Here is a 16846-nt window from a genome sequence, read left to right as displayed (position 1 = left end):
AAGGACTGTAATTTTTCCACCTAGCAGAGGAATAAATGCCCGATGCAGTACTCTCTGTGCCACCAGGTGCTTCCAACTTGTTTAGATGGCGTGGTCCCAAATGCTGCCTGAACGTTTCTTCTAAACACTGTCATGGGGCTACCTGAAAGCTGTAAGTTATAACAGCTCAAGGTAAGTCCAAGGGAGATGGGCAGACTAGTTAAAGATGGAAGCACTAAAATGCTGTTGTAGTGGTTGAAATCGAGGGAACAAAATCATTTAAAAAATTTGACCCTTCATTTTTAACTCTCTCCTTTTAGATTTGTTTTGCCTTTACTTTTCATTTTTTCACTAACCCGAAATAAATGGGAATAAATATTCAGAAAAATTACACTTCCCACTCAGTTTTCTATTCTTTTGTTTTTATGAACATCAACAGTTCCACAGGCTGATTATCTTTCATTTATCAAACATATGTATATTTTTATAGCTAAGGTTTGCAAATATTTGATCATGCCAGAGACTGTGCTAAATTACTGAATTGTTTTGTAGGAATAATTGAGGATAACAAATGGGATGAGAGCTATCAGCCAATAGTCTTATTGTCTCACCGACTAATCCATAAGGTCTTTGTCCTCTTTAACCAAATATTGAAGAGCCTCTTCATGCTACAGAAATAAATCAAAGGGATCCTCCAAAGGCTTAAATTGGTTTGGAAAAAGTAGGATTCTATATCTAAATATGTCTTTCCTTCTCAAAGTTCCTCCTGGGTAAATACATGGTGTACCAGGTATTTGTGAAAGTTCAGGCATACATTACAGTAGTCCCATGTGTGTTTGGTGTGTCTGGCAACAAAAAGTCCATAATTTTAAAATTCAAAAAGCCACAGCGACCCACCAGAGCATAGAAAAACTGCTTCTGTGGGTGTCTGAGGCTGTGATTCTTCACGTGAGTAGAAAACCTCATCTTTCTGCAGGAGAGCAGTTAGTGATTTTAAGCTGTTGACCTTCTGGTTAGCAGCACCACATGTAACCTAGAAATAAAATTATGAAAGAGAAATGCATCATCTGATTCTAGGAGATCCATTCATTGTACTGATATAAAGACAAAGTAGTTTATTGAAGACACAAAATTAGTACAATAAGGAAAAAAAATTCAGATGTGAGTGTCAATAACCTTACATTTAATCTCAAACTCTACTTCAAATTGTTTTACTTGTTCCACTTATGAAAAATTATTATGTTTTGAAAAATTATTATTGTTCTTGCTAAAACACATGTTTTACATTTTCCAGTACAAGTCTCTTTATATTCATTCATTCATACATACTTATCTTCATATTCCCAACTCTGATGTCCTATTTTCAGAAGCCATATTTACCAAGAACCGTTTTTATTACCAAGTACAATATGGGAGATTTCTCAATTATTCAGGTATAAGTATTTATTTGCTTGTATTTATTACCTCTTCATTGAAATCCTAATTTTTGAGGACTGTCCACTAATATATTTTTCTTTTATTCTTAATATCCTAGTGTTTCCGCTTTACTGCTATTTTTCCTTTTACAAATTCCTGAGTATGGACATCAATTATACATTACTCCTTAGATTTAATCCCCTTTATGTTTTCCATTAGGCCATTGACTCCAAATTATAACTATCATCTGCATGTGAGTGATATCCCCTTCATTCAAAATAATTTCTACCTCTCTAGAGTGTCGCTAACTACCATCAGGTCATTAAAGATTATGCTACTAAGTAAAGTATTTTCAAAATTTATTTTTTTCTAACCTTCCCTACTCTGGTCCTACTCTGGATCCTCTGACTCATCCCTTCAAGTCTTTTTGAGTCAGGAAGCCAGGCTCAAAATTTTGGTGTAAAATGAGAGAAAAGGGTCCTCATGCTTCAATTATAATTAACTAATTTTTAAAAAATATTTTTCCTTAACAAAATATTTGACTATGGCGATCCTTACTGTATTATATACTTATTAAATTGTTCATTCAACATCCTAATGAGTTCAAGAATTGTCAAGGAGGTTGTCATGAATTTAAGCTACCTTTCTTTCTAATATTTGGTGGATTCTTTTTAACCAAACTTCTGTATTAACCTTCAACTATACATGATTTCTGAATTCAGTTAATAATTCCACAACTTTAGTTTTAACAGAACTATATGTCACTCATGCCATTTTATTTTACTTTTCCTTTCTTTAAACTCTTCATTCTCTTCAGGAAAATATTGCCAATGTATTTAAATAAATTAAATTCATTTAATTTCCCTCTACTTTTCCTGTTATGACTTAATTCGTAAGAATTTATTGTTAATTTCTTCTCCTCAAATCAAATATATTGACACATAGGGCTGTCAATTACAAGGTCAGTCGTCCAAAACCACCAGCCATGATGTGGGAGAAAGACAGGCTTTCTACTCCATAAAGAGTTACAGTGTCAGAAACCTGCAGGGGTAGTTCTATCCTGTCCTATAGGGTTCCTATGAATTGGTATTGACTCAATAGTAGAGAGTGCATTTCCAGGTAATATTCCATATTTTCTATGAATCTTTTTGAGACATGTCACAGACTTGCCTTATTTTAAATCATATTGTTAAACCAAATAAATCCCTTGTTATATTTGAATGATGGCTTCTTGGTCTATGTACAAGTTCCACATGAGCTAATTAAAATGTTCTGGAAATCCTATTTTATGCAATGTTACGTATTTTTTTAAGGATACAGGCAGTCGGATGCCTTCACGTGGTCAATGAAACAAAGGCAAACATCTTTCTGTTATTCTCTGCTTTCAGTCGAGATTCTTGTCCTCCTCTGGCACTTCCCAGTCAATGTTCTGGTGTCATTAATTTATAATTTTCTTCAGCAAAATTCTACTTATGTGTGATATTAATGATTTTGTTCAATAAGGTAAAAATTCTATTAGGTCACTTTTCTGGATGGGCACAAATATGGATCTGTTACAGGCAATCTGATAGGCAGTTGCCCACCAAAGGACTAAGCATATAATAGTGAATCTTTCTAGCTTTGCATTGTTTGTTGAAACTTCTCAATGCCTTCAGTGCAGCTTGAATTTCTTCCTTCAGTCCCATTGGTTCTAAACCATTCAGTATCATTGGTTAATCATGTACTACATACTTTGGACATGTTGTCAGGAGCACTTGTGAGGATGGCATAGGACCAGGGAGTGTTTTATTCTGTTGTGTATAGGGTTGCTATGGGTCAGGACTAACTTGATGGCATCTAACAACAACAACCTCCTAAAATAATTAAACAGCCAACATTTTTTTGGTTCCGTGACTCTTTTAATTTCTCCTGTCTTCTTTTTCATCCTATATACTTTTTAAATTATTGTTTTATTAATCATTTTATTGGGGCCCACACAACTCTTATCATAACTCATCCATCCATCTATTGTGTCAAGCACATTTGTTGCTATCATCATTTTCAAAACATTTTTTATACTTGAGCCCTTGGTATCAGCTTCTCATTTTCCCCCTCCCTTCCCCATTCTCCTTCCCCCATGAACCCTTGATAATTTACAAATTATTATTATGCTTTCTTCCATAATGTGCTCATAGAATCTCTTAATACTAGAACTTCTGTCCTGATATTTTCCCCCAGTTATTGCAGCTTGAGTAATGCAGAATGTATTCTTTCTGTTTGGTTTTATCATTCTAGTTTGGGTTTTTTTCCCTCACATTTGATTGCAAATTTTTATTTATCTTTTGAAGTTTCTCTTTGAAATCTTTTGTTCAGTTGTTTTATTTATTTGTCTTACTTTTGATTTGACTGTATTATGTTCAAGAGAAAGTTTGTCTCTTCTGATATGCATTTTTGTCTTCTTTCTTCCCTGTCATATTAATGAACTTATTCTTTATTCATGAGTGATGTCCTTCATGTTATCCCATCACTTGTCTGATCATCACTCAGTGCTCATCATGTAAGATGTGTTCTTTATATGATCTTTAATTCAGATAATTTTACTCAAGGTCATGCATTGACTCTTAATATCAGCTTCTGGTCATGTTATTATTGGTGATATTGAGCTCTTCTCTTATCTATATATATATAGTTGACACAATTCCTATTTATTTTATCTGTCATAGTCCAAGTATACAGTTGCCATATATGAGGTTGAAAAAAGATATTTGCAATTTATATAGTTGATTTTGCAAACCCTATCATGTGGTTTCCAGCATTGTTTCCATCACCAACGCCATATTTTACAACTTGAATCACTTGCTTATGAAGATCAAAGATTGCCACTTTCAGCATGGATTACAATTAATTGTAAAGAAAACTAAAATCCTTATGATTGGGCCAATAGCTAACATCATAAGAAATGGAGAAAAGATTGAAGTTGTCAAGAATTTCACTTTGCTTGAATCCATAATCAATGGTCATATAAATAGTGGTCATGAGATCAAAAGACACATTTCCCTGGGAAAATATATTGCCCAAGAGCTCTTTAAAGTGTTGAAAAGCAAGGATGATAAGTCTGAGGAGTAAGATGCATCTGCCCAAAGCCATTTCCTATCACCTCATATACATGTGAAAGCTCAATATTGAATAAGGAAGACTGAAGAATGAACAATGCATTTGAATTATGATTCCGGCGAGGAATATTGAAAGCACCAAGGACTTCCAAGAGAACAAGCACACCTGTCTTGGAAGGAGACGACAAGAATGCTCCTTAGAAGGATGGTGAGACTTCGTCTCACATCCTTTACACATGTTCTTAGCAGATATTAGCCCCTGGGAGAGGTAAGGCAGAAGGGCAACGAAAAAGAGATCATTTCTAGGAAAGATTGCCATACTGGCTGCAACTGTGGGCTGAAGCATAGGAGCAGTTGTGAGGGTGGTGCAGGACAGGGCAGTGCTTCTCCTGTTGTAACCAGAGTCCCTGTGAATCGGAAACAGCCTCAATGGCACATAAAAACGACATCTCTTCTTCTGGGAGGATGATGAGGCTTTCTACTTCCATAAAGATTTACAATTTCAGAAACCCACATGGTACATTCTACTTTGTCCTATAGAGTAATTTTGACTTAAAATCGACAAGATGGTAGTAGGAATTGCTTTGGAACTCTTGTTTTTGAGTTCTTTTTCTTTGTTTCTAATATCACATTTTATCAGAAATTATCAATGGATCTTGATTGCATACCTAGTTAATTTCAGATTGAAAAAGTTTATGAAAATCTTCAAGTTCTTAAATTTGTGGTTGATCCATAAATTTGAACAATAGCTACAGTAATTGGTCTTCCCTTAGGCATATGAACATTATCTTGTCAATAACTGCATTGCATTTCGGGGTACATCTTGAAATATTCTAAAGAATATTATGTTCTTTTTCATTTGTTATGCTGTTACAGTAGATATGATTTTCAAATTAAAAATGGCTAATAATAAAACATTTCATTTCACATATTCCTAGGATATCAGTCTTCAAATGTTTCATTTTATATTTGACAATCTCCAATTTTTAAAATTTTTACTTTACCTATTCTACATTATGATTATTGACAGATGTGAAACAGTTTATTTTTGAGTCAGGAAACATCAGTAAATGAAGATCTTGAAACTTTTACTTCATTTATATCAATAAGGTTGTATTCCACTTTGAGGAGGTAGCTTTTATTCAGCTGTAGTTGAGTGTCTTCTCATGTGAGGGATTCGTCTTCATACCAGATAATGCTTGAGTCATTCATAATGTTTTCACTGCCCAGAATTTTATTTTTAAGTAAACGAGGTCTTTGTTCTTAAAATTTATTAATCTGAAAAGTTTGCTAGAACTTGTCTACCATGAGTAACCTGCTACTATTTGCAATTAAGATGGTATACCCTCAAGAATCCACCACTTGTTTGTTAGTTTGTCGTACTATGATGGATTGTGTTTCTATGATGTTGCCAGCTATTTCACTGGTATTTAAAAGACCAGCAGGGTGACCCAAGTGCATAGATTTCAGCATAGCTTCTAGAGTAAGAATAGACAATGCAGAAGGACTCAGCTCCCCATGTCAAAGGAAAAAGCTTCTGAAAACCTGATGCAGAGCCGCACAGCATTGTCAGATGCTGAAGGCCTAAAGAATGGACGCAGCACATTGTCAGAGAGAGTGTCGGAGGATGGGCCGCTCAAGTCTGAGGGCACTTGAAATGTGATTGCAGAAGACCTGTTTTCTCAGAGTCGAGTTGACCATGATGATATCCACTAGAAAAGCGTGTGGGGAAAGGAGCCTTCGGGATCTTCATTTACTGAAGGGGCACAACTCAAGAGAAGGAGAAATAGCTGAAAAATCTGCGAATGACCATAGCTTAGAATACATAAAGTATGAATCTAGAAAAATTGGAAGTTGTGAAAATTCAAGTGGAACACATATACATCAACATTCTAGGCATTAGTGAGCTGAAATGAACTAGTATTGACCATTTTGAATCAGAAAATCATAAGATTTCTTATGCTGGGAATAATACAATCAAGAGAAAAGGATTGGCATTCACTGTAAAAAGGGACATTGCAAAATCCATCATGAAGTGTAATGTAGGATAGATAGGATTATATCTGTCTGCTTTCAAGGAAATCCAATCAATGCAGGCATTATTCAACTTTATGCACCAACCACAAAAGCTAATGATGAAGAAATTAAAGAATTCTACCAACTACTTCAATCTGAATTTGATCAATCCTGTGATCAAGATGCATTGATTAATTATTGCCAATTGGAGCACGAAATTCAGAAACAAAGAGCAAGGAATAGTTGTTGGAAAATAAGGACTTGGTGATAGAAATGAAGCTATAGATAGTATGATAGAATTTTTCAACAAACAATGACTTTTTAATAACAAATCATCTTTTCAGCAACACGAACGATGACTATACACATGGATGTCCCCAGATGGACATACAGTAATGAAATTGACTACATCTGTGGGAAAACACAGTGGAGAAATTCAATAGCAGTAGCTAAAACGAGACTAATGCCTGACTGTGGAATTGTTTATATATACATTAAGGATAAAGCTGAAGGAAATTAAAACAAGCCTTCAAGAGTCAAAATTCCACCTTGAGCCTATCCCACCTGAATGTCGAGAACATATCTAGAACAGATGTGATGCATTGAACCCTAAAGACAGAAGACCTGATGAAGTGTGAGAGGACACTAAGAGCATCATTCATGAAGAAAGCGAACGATCATTAAAAAGACAGGACCAAAGTAGAAGTCAGAAAAGACTCTGAAACTTGTTTTTCATTCTAGGGTGGCTGGAGTTCATCTCGGAAAGATTGAAGTAAAAAAGCTGAACAGAGAATTTCAAAGGGTAGCTTGAGATGACAAAACCAAATGCTATCATGAAATATGTAAAAAGTTAGAATTAGAGAACCCAAAGGAAGAACATGCTTAGCATATCTTAAACAGAAAGAACAGAGAAAAAAATTAAGCCGATAATTGTAATATTGAAAAACTTTATGGACAAAATATTAAATGATGCAGGAAGAATCAAGGTAGCTAGAGAGAATATAGTTTTGTACCAAAAAGAAATAGTTGACATTCTACCATTTTAGGAGATAGCTGAGGTAGTTAATTGTGCCAACCTGGCCAATAAACACATGTGGTATTAATTGAAGGGCGGAGGGATAAATGGCTCGGTGAGCCTCACTTTTCTAGTTCTCTGGTCTCTTGCTTTATGATGGTTGGACCAGGGTGCAGCTGTATTAGTCAGGTCCCTGCTTCAGCTGGAAAGGCTCACTTCCTGCAAGATATCCCTGAGGAGAAGCCGCATGGACCTACCCTGATGCAGCCCTGGGTGCTGGAGCAGCCGTGTGGAGACCCCTGCCAGCGCTGAGATGCTTACACATTCACTGGCACGGCTTTCCTCCTGCAGTCGGTGTCATTGTGTCTGTTTTGTTAGATGGAGGAGGACTTTGTGGATGGGTGTCGAACATATGGATTACTTTTGGACTTGTGGGCTTGGGCAGCACTGGGTTGGGATGTTTTCTTAATGGGCACTTACCCTTTATATAAAACCCTCTCTTATACATGAGTTTCTGTGGATTTGTTTCTGTAAAGTACCCAGACTAATACAATAGCCTATGTGCTGAAGGAAGAAGTTCAAACTGCACTGAATGCATTGTCCAAGAACCAGGCTCCAAGAGTTGATGAAATATCAACTGAAATGCATCAGCAAGCTGATGAAACACTAGAGGCACTCACTGACTGGTCGATGCAAGGAAATATGGAAGACAGCTACTTGGCCGACTGCCTGGAAGTGATCGATATTTGTGTCCATTCCAAAGAAAGGTGATCCATGAGAATGCTCAAAATATACAACAACATCACTGATATAGCACACAAATAAAATTTTGCTGAGGATTATCCAACAACGTTTGTAGCAGTGCATGGACAGGGAACTGCCAGAAACACAGGTCAGTTTCATAAGTGGACATGCAACCACAGATATAATTGCTAATTTCAGATGGATCTTGACTCAAAGCAGCAAGTACCAGAAAGATGTTTACTTATGGTTTATTGACTATGCAAAGGCATTGTACTGTGTGAAGCATAATAAACTATGAAAAACCTTAAGAAAAATGGGAATTGCAGAACTTGTATATGTATATGTGTATATATCAAGAGGCATTTGTACAAACAGAATGAGGGGATATTGCATGTTTTAAAATCAGGAAAGGTATACATCTGGGTTTTATCCTCTCACAATACTTATTCAAACTGTATGCTCAGCAAATCTTCAGAAAAGCTGGCTTCTATGAAGAAGAATATGGCATCAGAACTGGAGAGAAACATTAAAAACCTGTGCTAGTCAGAAAACACAGCCTTGTTTGATGAAAATGAGGAGGACTTGAAGCACTTAATGATGAAGATCAGGGATTGCAGCTTTCAGTGTGGGTTATAAATCAACACAAAGAAGACAAAAATAATCACAACTAGACTAATAGTTTGCATCATAATGAATGGAGAAAAGGTTGAAGTTGTCAAGCAAGACGGAAGAAGAAACTATGCATTTGAATTATGGTACTGGAGAACATTGAAAGTACCTCACACTGCTTAAAGGACAAACTCATCTCTCTTGGAAGAAGTCGAACCAGAGAACAAGATGAAAAAATTGGGAAAACATAGATTGTGTGCGCCTCGCTATTTAGTGTATGAAATAAATCTATAGTGCATGGCATTTATTAAGTATACATGTAAAATAGTTGTGACACATAGCAGAATGTATATATAGGTAAGTTGGATAACTGTGGACCATATTGATGTTAGACAAGGAGAAATATGAGAAGCTAAATTACCATTTGTCCATAAAAAGAACTGAAAAAAAAAGAAACAAGTCCTGAGGTTTGATCATGACATATCTGTGAGCACAGCTTTGGTATGCATAAATCAGCCGCTCATTTGTGATGTTCATAAGATTGCATTTGCCCCCAAATGTTCTCAGCATAAAAACAAAAAAACCCAGAGAAATATCATAGATATCCAGTAGTCTTACTGTTGAGTTTGAGCTTTGACCTGCATGTATACTTGTGTGGATAAGATATTAGTCCCAGTTGCTTTCAATATTTTAAACCACCTTAATAGAATCTCAACTTTGATCTTTCTAATCACACATCAACAGAGAAAATATGAATAATGTGTAACTGAGAGGTCAGATACCATGAATCTTCTATCTGATTTTACTACTGTCCTAAATCTGTTAACCTATCTTCCTCCTGTCACTAGTTCTCAACAGATGTTATAAATTGCCTAAATTAACCATGAGAGTAATACATTTTAATTGGTTCTATGAGTCTTTCTGCTCAATATACTTTGGCATAGATTGTCAGGTAGTGTATTTGAAAGCTACTCTTTCAGTAGTGTGTCTATTAAATGTTGTTGCATTTGGGTGCCTTTGAGTTTGTTCCTGTTGATAGGCATCCCATGAACAACAGAAGAAATGCTACCTAGTCGTGTACCATCCTCAACATTGTTGGCATGCTTAAGCCCTTTGTTAAAGTCACTATGTCACTTAACACTGTTTAGGGTCTTTCTTTTTTCTCTAACTCTCTACTTTTTGTAGCATGATGCACCTCTCTAGGAAATGTTCCCTTTTGGTAATGGGTCCAAAGTATTTTAAATGCAGTCGTGTTATCCTTGCTTCTAAGAAGCATTCTGGCTTGCTGCTTCTACTAACAGATCAATAGTACTCAATTTATTCTCTATGTTTATACTTAGTCTGCCTCTGGTTTTAGACTGTTTATTTAACCACTGAATAAATTTGGATGAACTTTATTATTTGATTCTCTTGTACGTGTTCTATTTTTTAGGTTTGACCATTATGTCCATGTTCAATGGCAGCCGCTACCAGCCACAATTCTTCCTTCTCTCAGGCATCCCAGGGATGGAAGATGCTCATATATGGATCTCCATCCCACTGAGCATCATGTATATAACTGCCATTCTTGGAAACAGTATCATCATTCACATAATACGGAAAAACTCCAGCCTTCATGAGCCCCAATATATATTTCTATCTATGTTGGCAGCTACAGATACAGGCATGTCAGCCTCCACATTGCCGACTGTTCTTAATGTCTTCCTTTTTAATCATCGAAAGATTGAATTCCATGGCTGTCTGGCCCAAATGTTCTTCATTCATACTTTCTCTTCCATGGAGTCAGCTATCCTGCTGGCCATGGCATTTGACCGGTTTGTAGCCATACGCAACCCGTTGCGCTATACTGTGGTCCTGACCCATTCTCGAATTACTCAGCTGGGGTTGGTAGCTGTGACACGGGGAGTGGCATTGATGGCTCCATTGCCTATTCTGCTCAAACGGCTTCCCTTCTGTAAGAGCATTATCCTATCACATTCTTTCTGTTTCCACCCTGATGTGATGAAGTTGGCTTGTGGATCTATTCGTGTCAACGTCATCTACGGACTGGCCTTGGTTCTTTGCTCATTTGGCGTTGACTCTGTCTTTATTGTCCTATCTTACGCTCTAATCCTGACGACAGTTATAGGTATTGCATCCAGGGAGGGAAGACTGAAAGCACTCAACACTTGTGTTTCCCATATTCTCACTGTCCTTATTTTCTATGTTCCACTTATTGCTCTAGCCTTAATCCACAGGATAGGCAAGTACCACTCCCCCCTCCCCCATGTAACCATGTCTAACATTTTTCTTTTTCTCACACCTGTCCTCAACCCATTGGTGTACAGTGTGAAAACAAAACAGATTAGGAATGTGCTGTGTAGACGATTTGCACTTAAGGTGGGATGAAAAGCAGAGTGAGTCTCCTTAAGAAATTGATTTTAAGGTACCAAGTATATTGACAACAGAAAGAGAAGCATACATTTTTTCCATATATCTGAAGTACTTTCTTTGGTATATTTCTGCACAGTTCTGCTATAAACTGGAAATGTGAACTCTCCTTCTAATTTTAAATCTTGCATGATGAAACATTTTTGTGCATTCACGCTATACGTAACATCCAAAGGGTTTGTACCATTTACCATGGGGTAGAGTCTTTGAATCTAAATAGTGCTTCAAGTGTTTTCAATATTAGGGTCTCCCATATATGCATATAGTTATGGCTTAAATCTGTTTAAAACCAAATATTTATATTGTTATCCAGATATTTACGATTGAAGTGAAGTTTAAAATACTATAAAGATAAATGTTTCAATTGACAAAACAAGATTTAATTTTTATTTATTCAAACAAATTATTTTAAATTATTTGTTTTAAAGTATTTGTTCTGTGATTATCAAAATATAAGTGTGTTGTAACACAAAATATAGAATATAAGAGAAACAAAAAAGTGATAAACTAAAGGAAAACTATAATAAAGCTGAGTCTCTAAAATTTGTCCTTTTGTGCAATGTATATTTCAGTTCTTCATATAATAGTCAATTGAACTTCACAGTTTGGTGAAAATAATCATGTAATTAGTAAACTAAAGGCAATACTCTGTACTTAAATACTATACCATGTAAGGAATAATCATGATACAGACTCACTTAGGCAAATCAAAAATAGATAGGCTTCTGCCTAGAAATGTCTATAAAGAAAATCAAATTGTGTCTTAAAATCAGTGAAGCATCTTATGAGTCAGAATATTTTTGAAGGTATCCATTACAGTTACAAAATGAGTTCCCATTGAAGACAAAATCTACACTTTTAAGTAATCAGCTTTTCCGTTCTGTTAATGTGTTGCAGATTACTGCTGAATGAATGTTTTTGGAACTTTGATAAATTTCAAGGATCCATGGTAATTATCTTTATGGTTCATCTCACACTTCCAAGAAGCATATCCTAATAAATCCAGACTTCACTGAGTTACTTTTTCTGAGTTCATATGAAAAGTCTAACCGTGTCGCATAATCTCATCACACACACACACACACACACACACACACACACACACACACGGGAGTTCCCCCCAAATAACAGAATTTTTTCAAAGCTATGTATTTATTTATTTAACAAAATAACCTTATCACCTTCAAAGTAATCTTCCTTACACTTAATACATTTGTCAAATCTTCTATTTTATTCTTGGAAACATTTTTCAAGCTGATCTGTTTGGAAGGCTGACAGCACCTCCATTGTTTTGTTCTTCACCTCTTCTAAGTTGTCAAATGTCTGTCCTTTCAAGTCCCACTGCATTCACAGAAGCAAAAAGAAATCGCACAGAGTGAGGTCAGGTGAGTAAGGTGTATGGGACCAGAGAGGCATGCTGTTTTTTATGGCAAAAACTGATGTGTGGAGATGCCTGTGTGAGCAGGTGCATTGTCTTGGTGGCAAATCCAGTCTCCCTTCTGCCACAGATCAGGAGTTTTGGTCACACACTTTTATACCATTTTTTTCAGAATCTCTAAATAGAAAGCTTGGTTAGCAGGCTGACCTGGTGGAATGAGCTCCAAATACACTATGAATCAACATTTTTCATCCTTTCAGAAAGTTGACAGATGTACAGAATGAGGTTTGTTATCAGTCAACATTTCACCTTTTTTGAAATGAGAAAACCACTCATTTTTCAACCACTTGAATTTTCCCCATAGCACTGTCCTTGTAATCTGTGTTTAAAATCACAACAGTTTCTGAAGCATTTTTCCCAAGCAGGAAACAAAATTTCACAGCTGCATGTTGTTCTCTTAAATTGGCCATCATCAAAAACAAGGTTTGAGTGAACTACTTCTACCAAAAAATTCACTGCGACCAGACAGAACCTTCCCAAGGAACCCCCTGTGTGCACAAGCTCAAAGTGAGTGCTGGATGCTCATCTAGTGGAAAAAAAAAATTTGTACCATGAAAGATCCACCCAGTGAAGCGTTTTTCCTTTTTTTTTGGAGGGGGGGGGCAGTATCCCTTTGCATATATATTTGCATTTATACAGGTGCACACACGTGCATATATGTATATTTTCCATACCAAATTATATAAATGGCCCAACTCAGCTCCTATGAATTGGCTATGTGAATTAGCTACGTGAATATCATTTAATGTTTTCTGTATAAATTTGATGCCTATATGTCAGAGGACATTTCATATATTTTGATTATTTGAACTATTGTTTAAGAATGAATCTAAAACTTTGAGAAAGTACCTTCAAATTCTTTCTTATGGCTTCACATGTTTACCTTTACCTTTGTACCTTTAACCTTGCAGCCCTGGTGGTGTCATGGTAAGTATTGGGCTGTGATCTGCATGGTCGGCAGGTCAAAACCACCAACAGCTTCAAGGGAGAAAGACTGGGCTTTCTGCTCCTGCATACAGTCTTGGAAACCCACAGGGGGTCAGGATGAGTCAGCATTAACTCAATGGCAGCACATTTTGTTGTTTTTTTTAAAATTTAGCCTCTTTCATTTACTTGTTACCTTGATCTCAGAGAGTCAATAGTTCATTTTTTTATGACTCCGAGTTGGCTTCAGAAGAAAATGGGTCACTTTGATGTTTGTCTTTTTAAGTTGTTGCAGGGGTTTCAAGAAATAGGAATGAAGCATTTTTCCATATCAAAGTATTGGCGTTAGACTGTTAACCAAAGAACTAGCAGTTCAAACCCACTGGTAACTCCTTGGGAGAAAGATGAGGATGTCTTCTCCTATAAAGGTTTAAAGTCTAAAAATCCCTACATAGAGCCACTGTAAATCTGAATTAAATTGATGGTAGTGGTTTCCTTCTTTATTTTCATTTTTTAAAACATTAATATGGAATAGGAAACAAAATTTTCATACAGTATTTCATCCTGGATAAAGAAGTCATATGTCTTAGAATAACCATTTCTCAGACCACAATAAATTACTTCTTTTCAGACTTCTTTATCTTTTGTCTATAACTAGAATATTCAGAACCCTGACCAAAATCCATCTACAAGAAATAATAAAAATATCAAATATGTCATCCATAATGGGTGCCTAAAAACAAGCATCAGGGACAACCAAGAATCAAGTAACGTCTTGGATTCTCTATAAAATGAGTCTTTTATTGATTTTTTATAATCTAGAGACAATGCCCTCCCCTTTGCAGCTAAGAGTTATTTTCATTTGGCTCACTTTAAAAAAACACACAGAACTTGGATTCCTAATGCATTTTGCCTTACACTACCCGGCAAAGAGCAGCTATCTTTCATTAAACCAATGCTGATTATTCATTTAAGTACCCCAACTCCCTTCCACATCTTTGGTTATGTTATGTGCTAACTGAGGGGAAGAGTTGCACATTTTCCATTTTTAATTTATTGTTTTCAGTAATCTACTTGAATACACAATCAATGCTCACAGAAACAACAGTCAAGAAATTAATGGAAGCATTGCATTAGGTAAATGTGATGCACAAGATCTCATTAAAGTGTTGAACAGCAAAGTTATACTTGCCCCAAGCCATGTTGTTTTCAATCACCTATTTTGCATGTTAAAGTAGCACATTGAATAAAAAAAAGACTGAAGAAGAATCCATACATTTGAGTTATGGTAATGGAGAACAATATTGAAAGTACCATGGGCTTCCAAAGAATGAACAATTATGCCTTGGAAGAAGACAGCTAAAGGATGATGGGATCTGTCTCACATACTTTGGGCATGTTATCACAAAAGATCTGTTCCTGGTAAGGGGCATCATGTTTGGTAAAATAAAGGAGCAGCAAAAAAGAGGAAGTCTCTTACTAAATGGATTGACACAACGGCTGTCATCAGAGACTCAAACAATAAGACCAAGTGTGATGATGATGCAAGACTCGACTGTGTTTAGTTTGGTTGTACATAGGGTCCCTATGAGTCAGAACTGACTCAATGGTCCCTAACAACAATTCCATACTACTTGGCACGTATCAAATTCTGAATAGCATTTTAAACTCTTTGTTCTCCCGCTGCAGAGAAAATCTCATTCTCCGGCAATGACTCTTTGTGCCCAAAATTGCTTACGTAGGGCAGCCTGGATCTGTCGAGATTTAAGACTATAAACCAGAGGGTTCAGCACAGGTGTCATGAGGAGGTAGGTGTTGCTCATAGTGGTATATAGAATCGGTGAAGTGTCCTGAGCAAAGCGATGCAGTACTGCCAGACTGATGAGTGGCAGGTAAAACACAAACACTGTGCACAGATGACAGGCACAGGTCTGCAGTGATTTCCAGTTTCTCTCCTGGGTCCCCAGCTTCATGATAGTGCCCAATATCTTCATGTAGGACACCAGGATGAAGACAGCATCCACTGCAAATGTGCAGAGCACAAAAACCAATCCGTAGACACTGCTGAATGTGACGTCCCCACAGGCCAAGTTCAACATATCTGGATAGTAGCAATAAGAGTGTGAAAGGATGTTGGCTCCACAAAAAGGGAAATTCTTGAGAAAAAGAGGCAAAGGGATCAGCAGAGAAACACCTCGGATGAGAGCAGCCACACTAAGGCAGGCAACAGAAGAGCGTGTCAGGATCCGAGTGTAGTTTAGCGGAGCACAGATGGCCACCAAACGGTCAAATGCCATGGCCACCAGGATACCTGATTCTACCGACGACAGGGTATGGATGAAGAACATTTGAGTCAGACAAGCATCCAGACCAATGAGGCGCACATCAAACCAGAAGATAGCCACGACACTAGGCATTGTAGTCAAGGAAAGACCCAGGTCAGTGAGAGCAAGCATGGCCAAGAAATAAAACTGAGGTTCATGAAGATTGTGATCTGATCTAACTAGGATGAGGAGAAGAGAATTGCCTACAATGGCCATCAGGTAGAGAAGGCAGATGGGAATTGAGATCCATATATACGCAGCCTCCAATCCTGGGATTCTAATGAAGGAGAAGGTGGGGCAGTCAGAGGCAGTGTGATTTAAAGCTGGCATGGTGGACTGCAAGGGGAACTGTCCATGCAGACACTTACAGGCCTGTAAGAGAAAAAATGTGTGTTGTGAAAGTTGAATACATACATTAGAATTAGAATTTAAAACATTGTTTACATGTGGAATTGAACAATTTCAATAGGCGAGGTAAACTTTTAACTCATACTTTTGAATAATTTTTCTCTTTAAAAATAGTTTTATTGGACTATACCTCGCATATCCTACAATATAATTGCTCAGTTATATTAAGATGAACTGTGCAATCATCATTACAATCATTTTCATAACATTTTCTTATAGTCCTTGTTAGCTCCCCCTTTCCCCGCAATCTCCTCTGGATGTACTCCTAGGTAATTATTAATCTAGTTACTGTCTCTGTCTGTTTACCTATCGTTGCTTTCATATACAAATAAATCACATAAAACAAAAATAGGATTCAAACAAACCAAAAACCAAAAATAAATGACTAGACAAAACAGAGAAATACCTCAATAAAAAAGGCAGAAAATATTAAAAGAACGTACAACTTCAT

The 16846-nt window shown here is 36.6% G+C and overlaps 2 protein-coding genes across 2 annotated transcripts; one reads left to right on the top strand and one right to left on the bottom strand.

Annotated features, from left to right (window-relative positions):
- Positions 1-10314: 10314 nt before the first annotated feature.
- On the top strand, positions 10315-11259 carry LOC101650937 (olfactory receptor 51I2-like). Its single transcript, XM_004717499.1, has one exon. It carries the CDS (start codon positions 10315-10317, stop codon positions 11257-11259), a length of 945 nt encoding a protein of 314 aa, XP_004717556.1.
- A 4101-nt stretch (positions 11260-15360) lies between these two features.
- Positions 15361-16317, bottom strand: LOC101638986 (olfactory receptor 51G2-like). Its single transcript, XM_004717463.1, has one exon. It carries the CDS (start codon positions 16315-16317, stop codon positions 15361-15363), a length of 957 nt encoding a protein of 318 aa, XP_004717520.1.
- Positions 16318-16846: the final 529 nt, after the last annotated feature.

Source organism: Echinops telfairi, unplaced genomic scaffold, assembly GCF_000313985.2.
Source record: "Echinops telfairi isolate 266 unplaced genomic scaffold, ASM31398v2 ScPeMD7_41;HRSCAF=154, whole genome shotgun sequence".
Classification (NCBI taxonomy): Eukaryota; Metazoa; Chordata; class Mammalia; order Afrosoricida; family Tenrecidae; genus Echinops; species Echinops telfairi.
The sequence above is the reverse complement of the archived record's forward strand: the minus strand, read 5'-3'. Positions and strand labels throughout refer to the sequence as shown.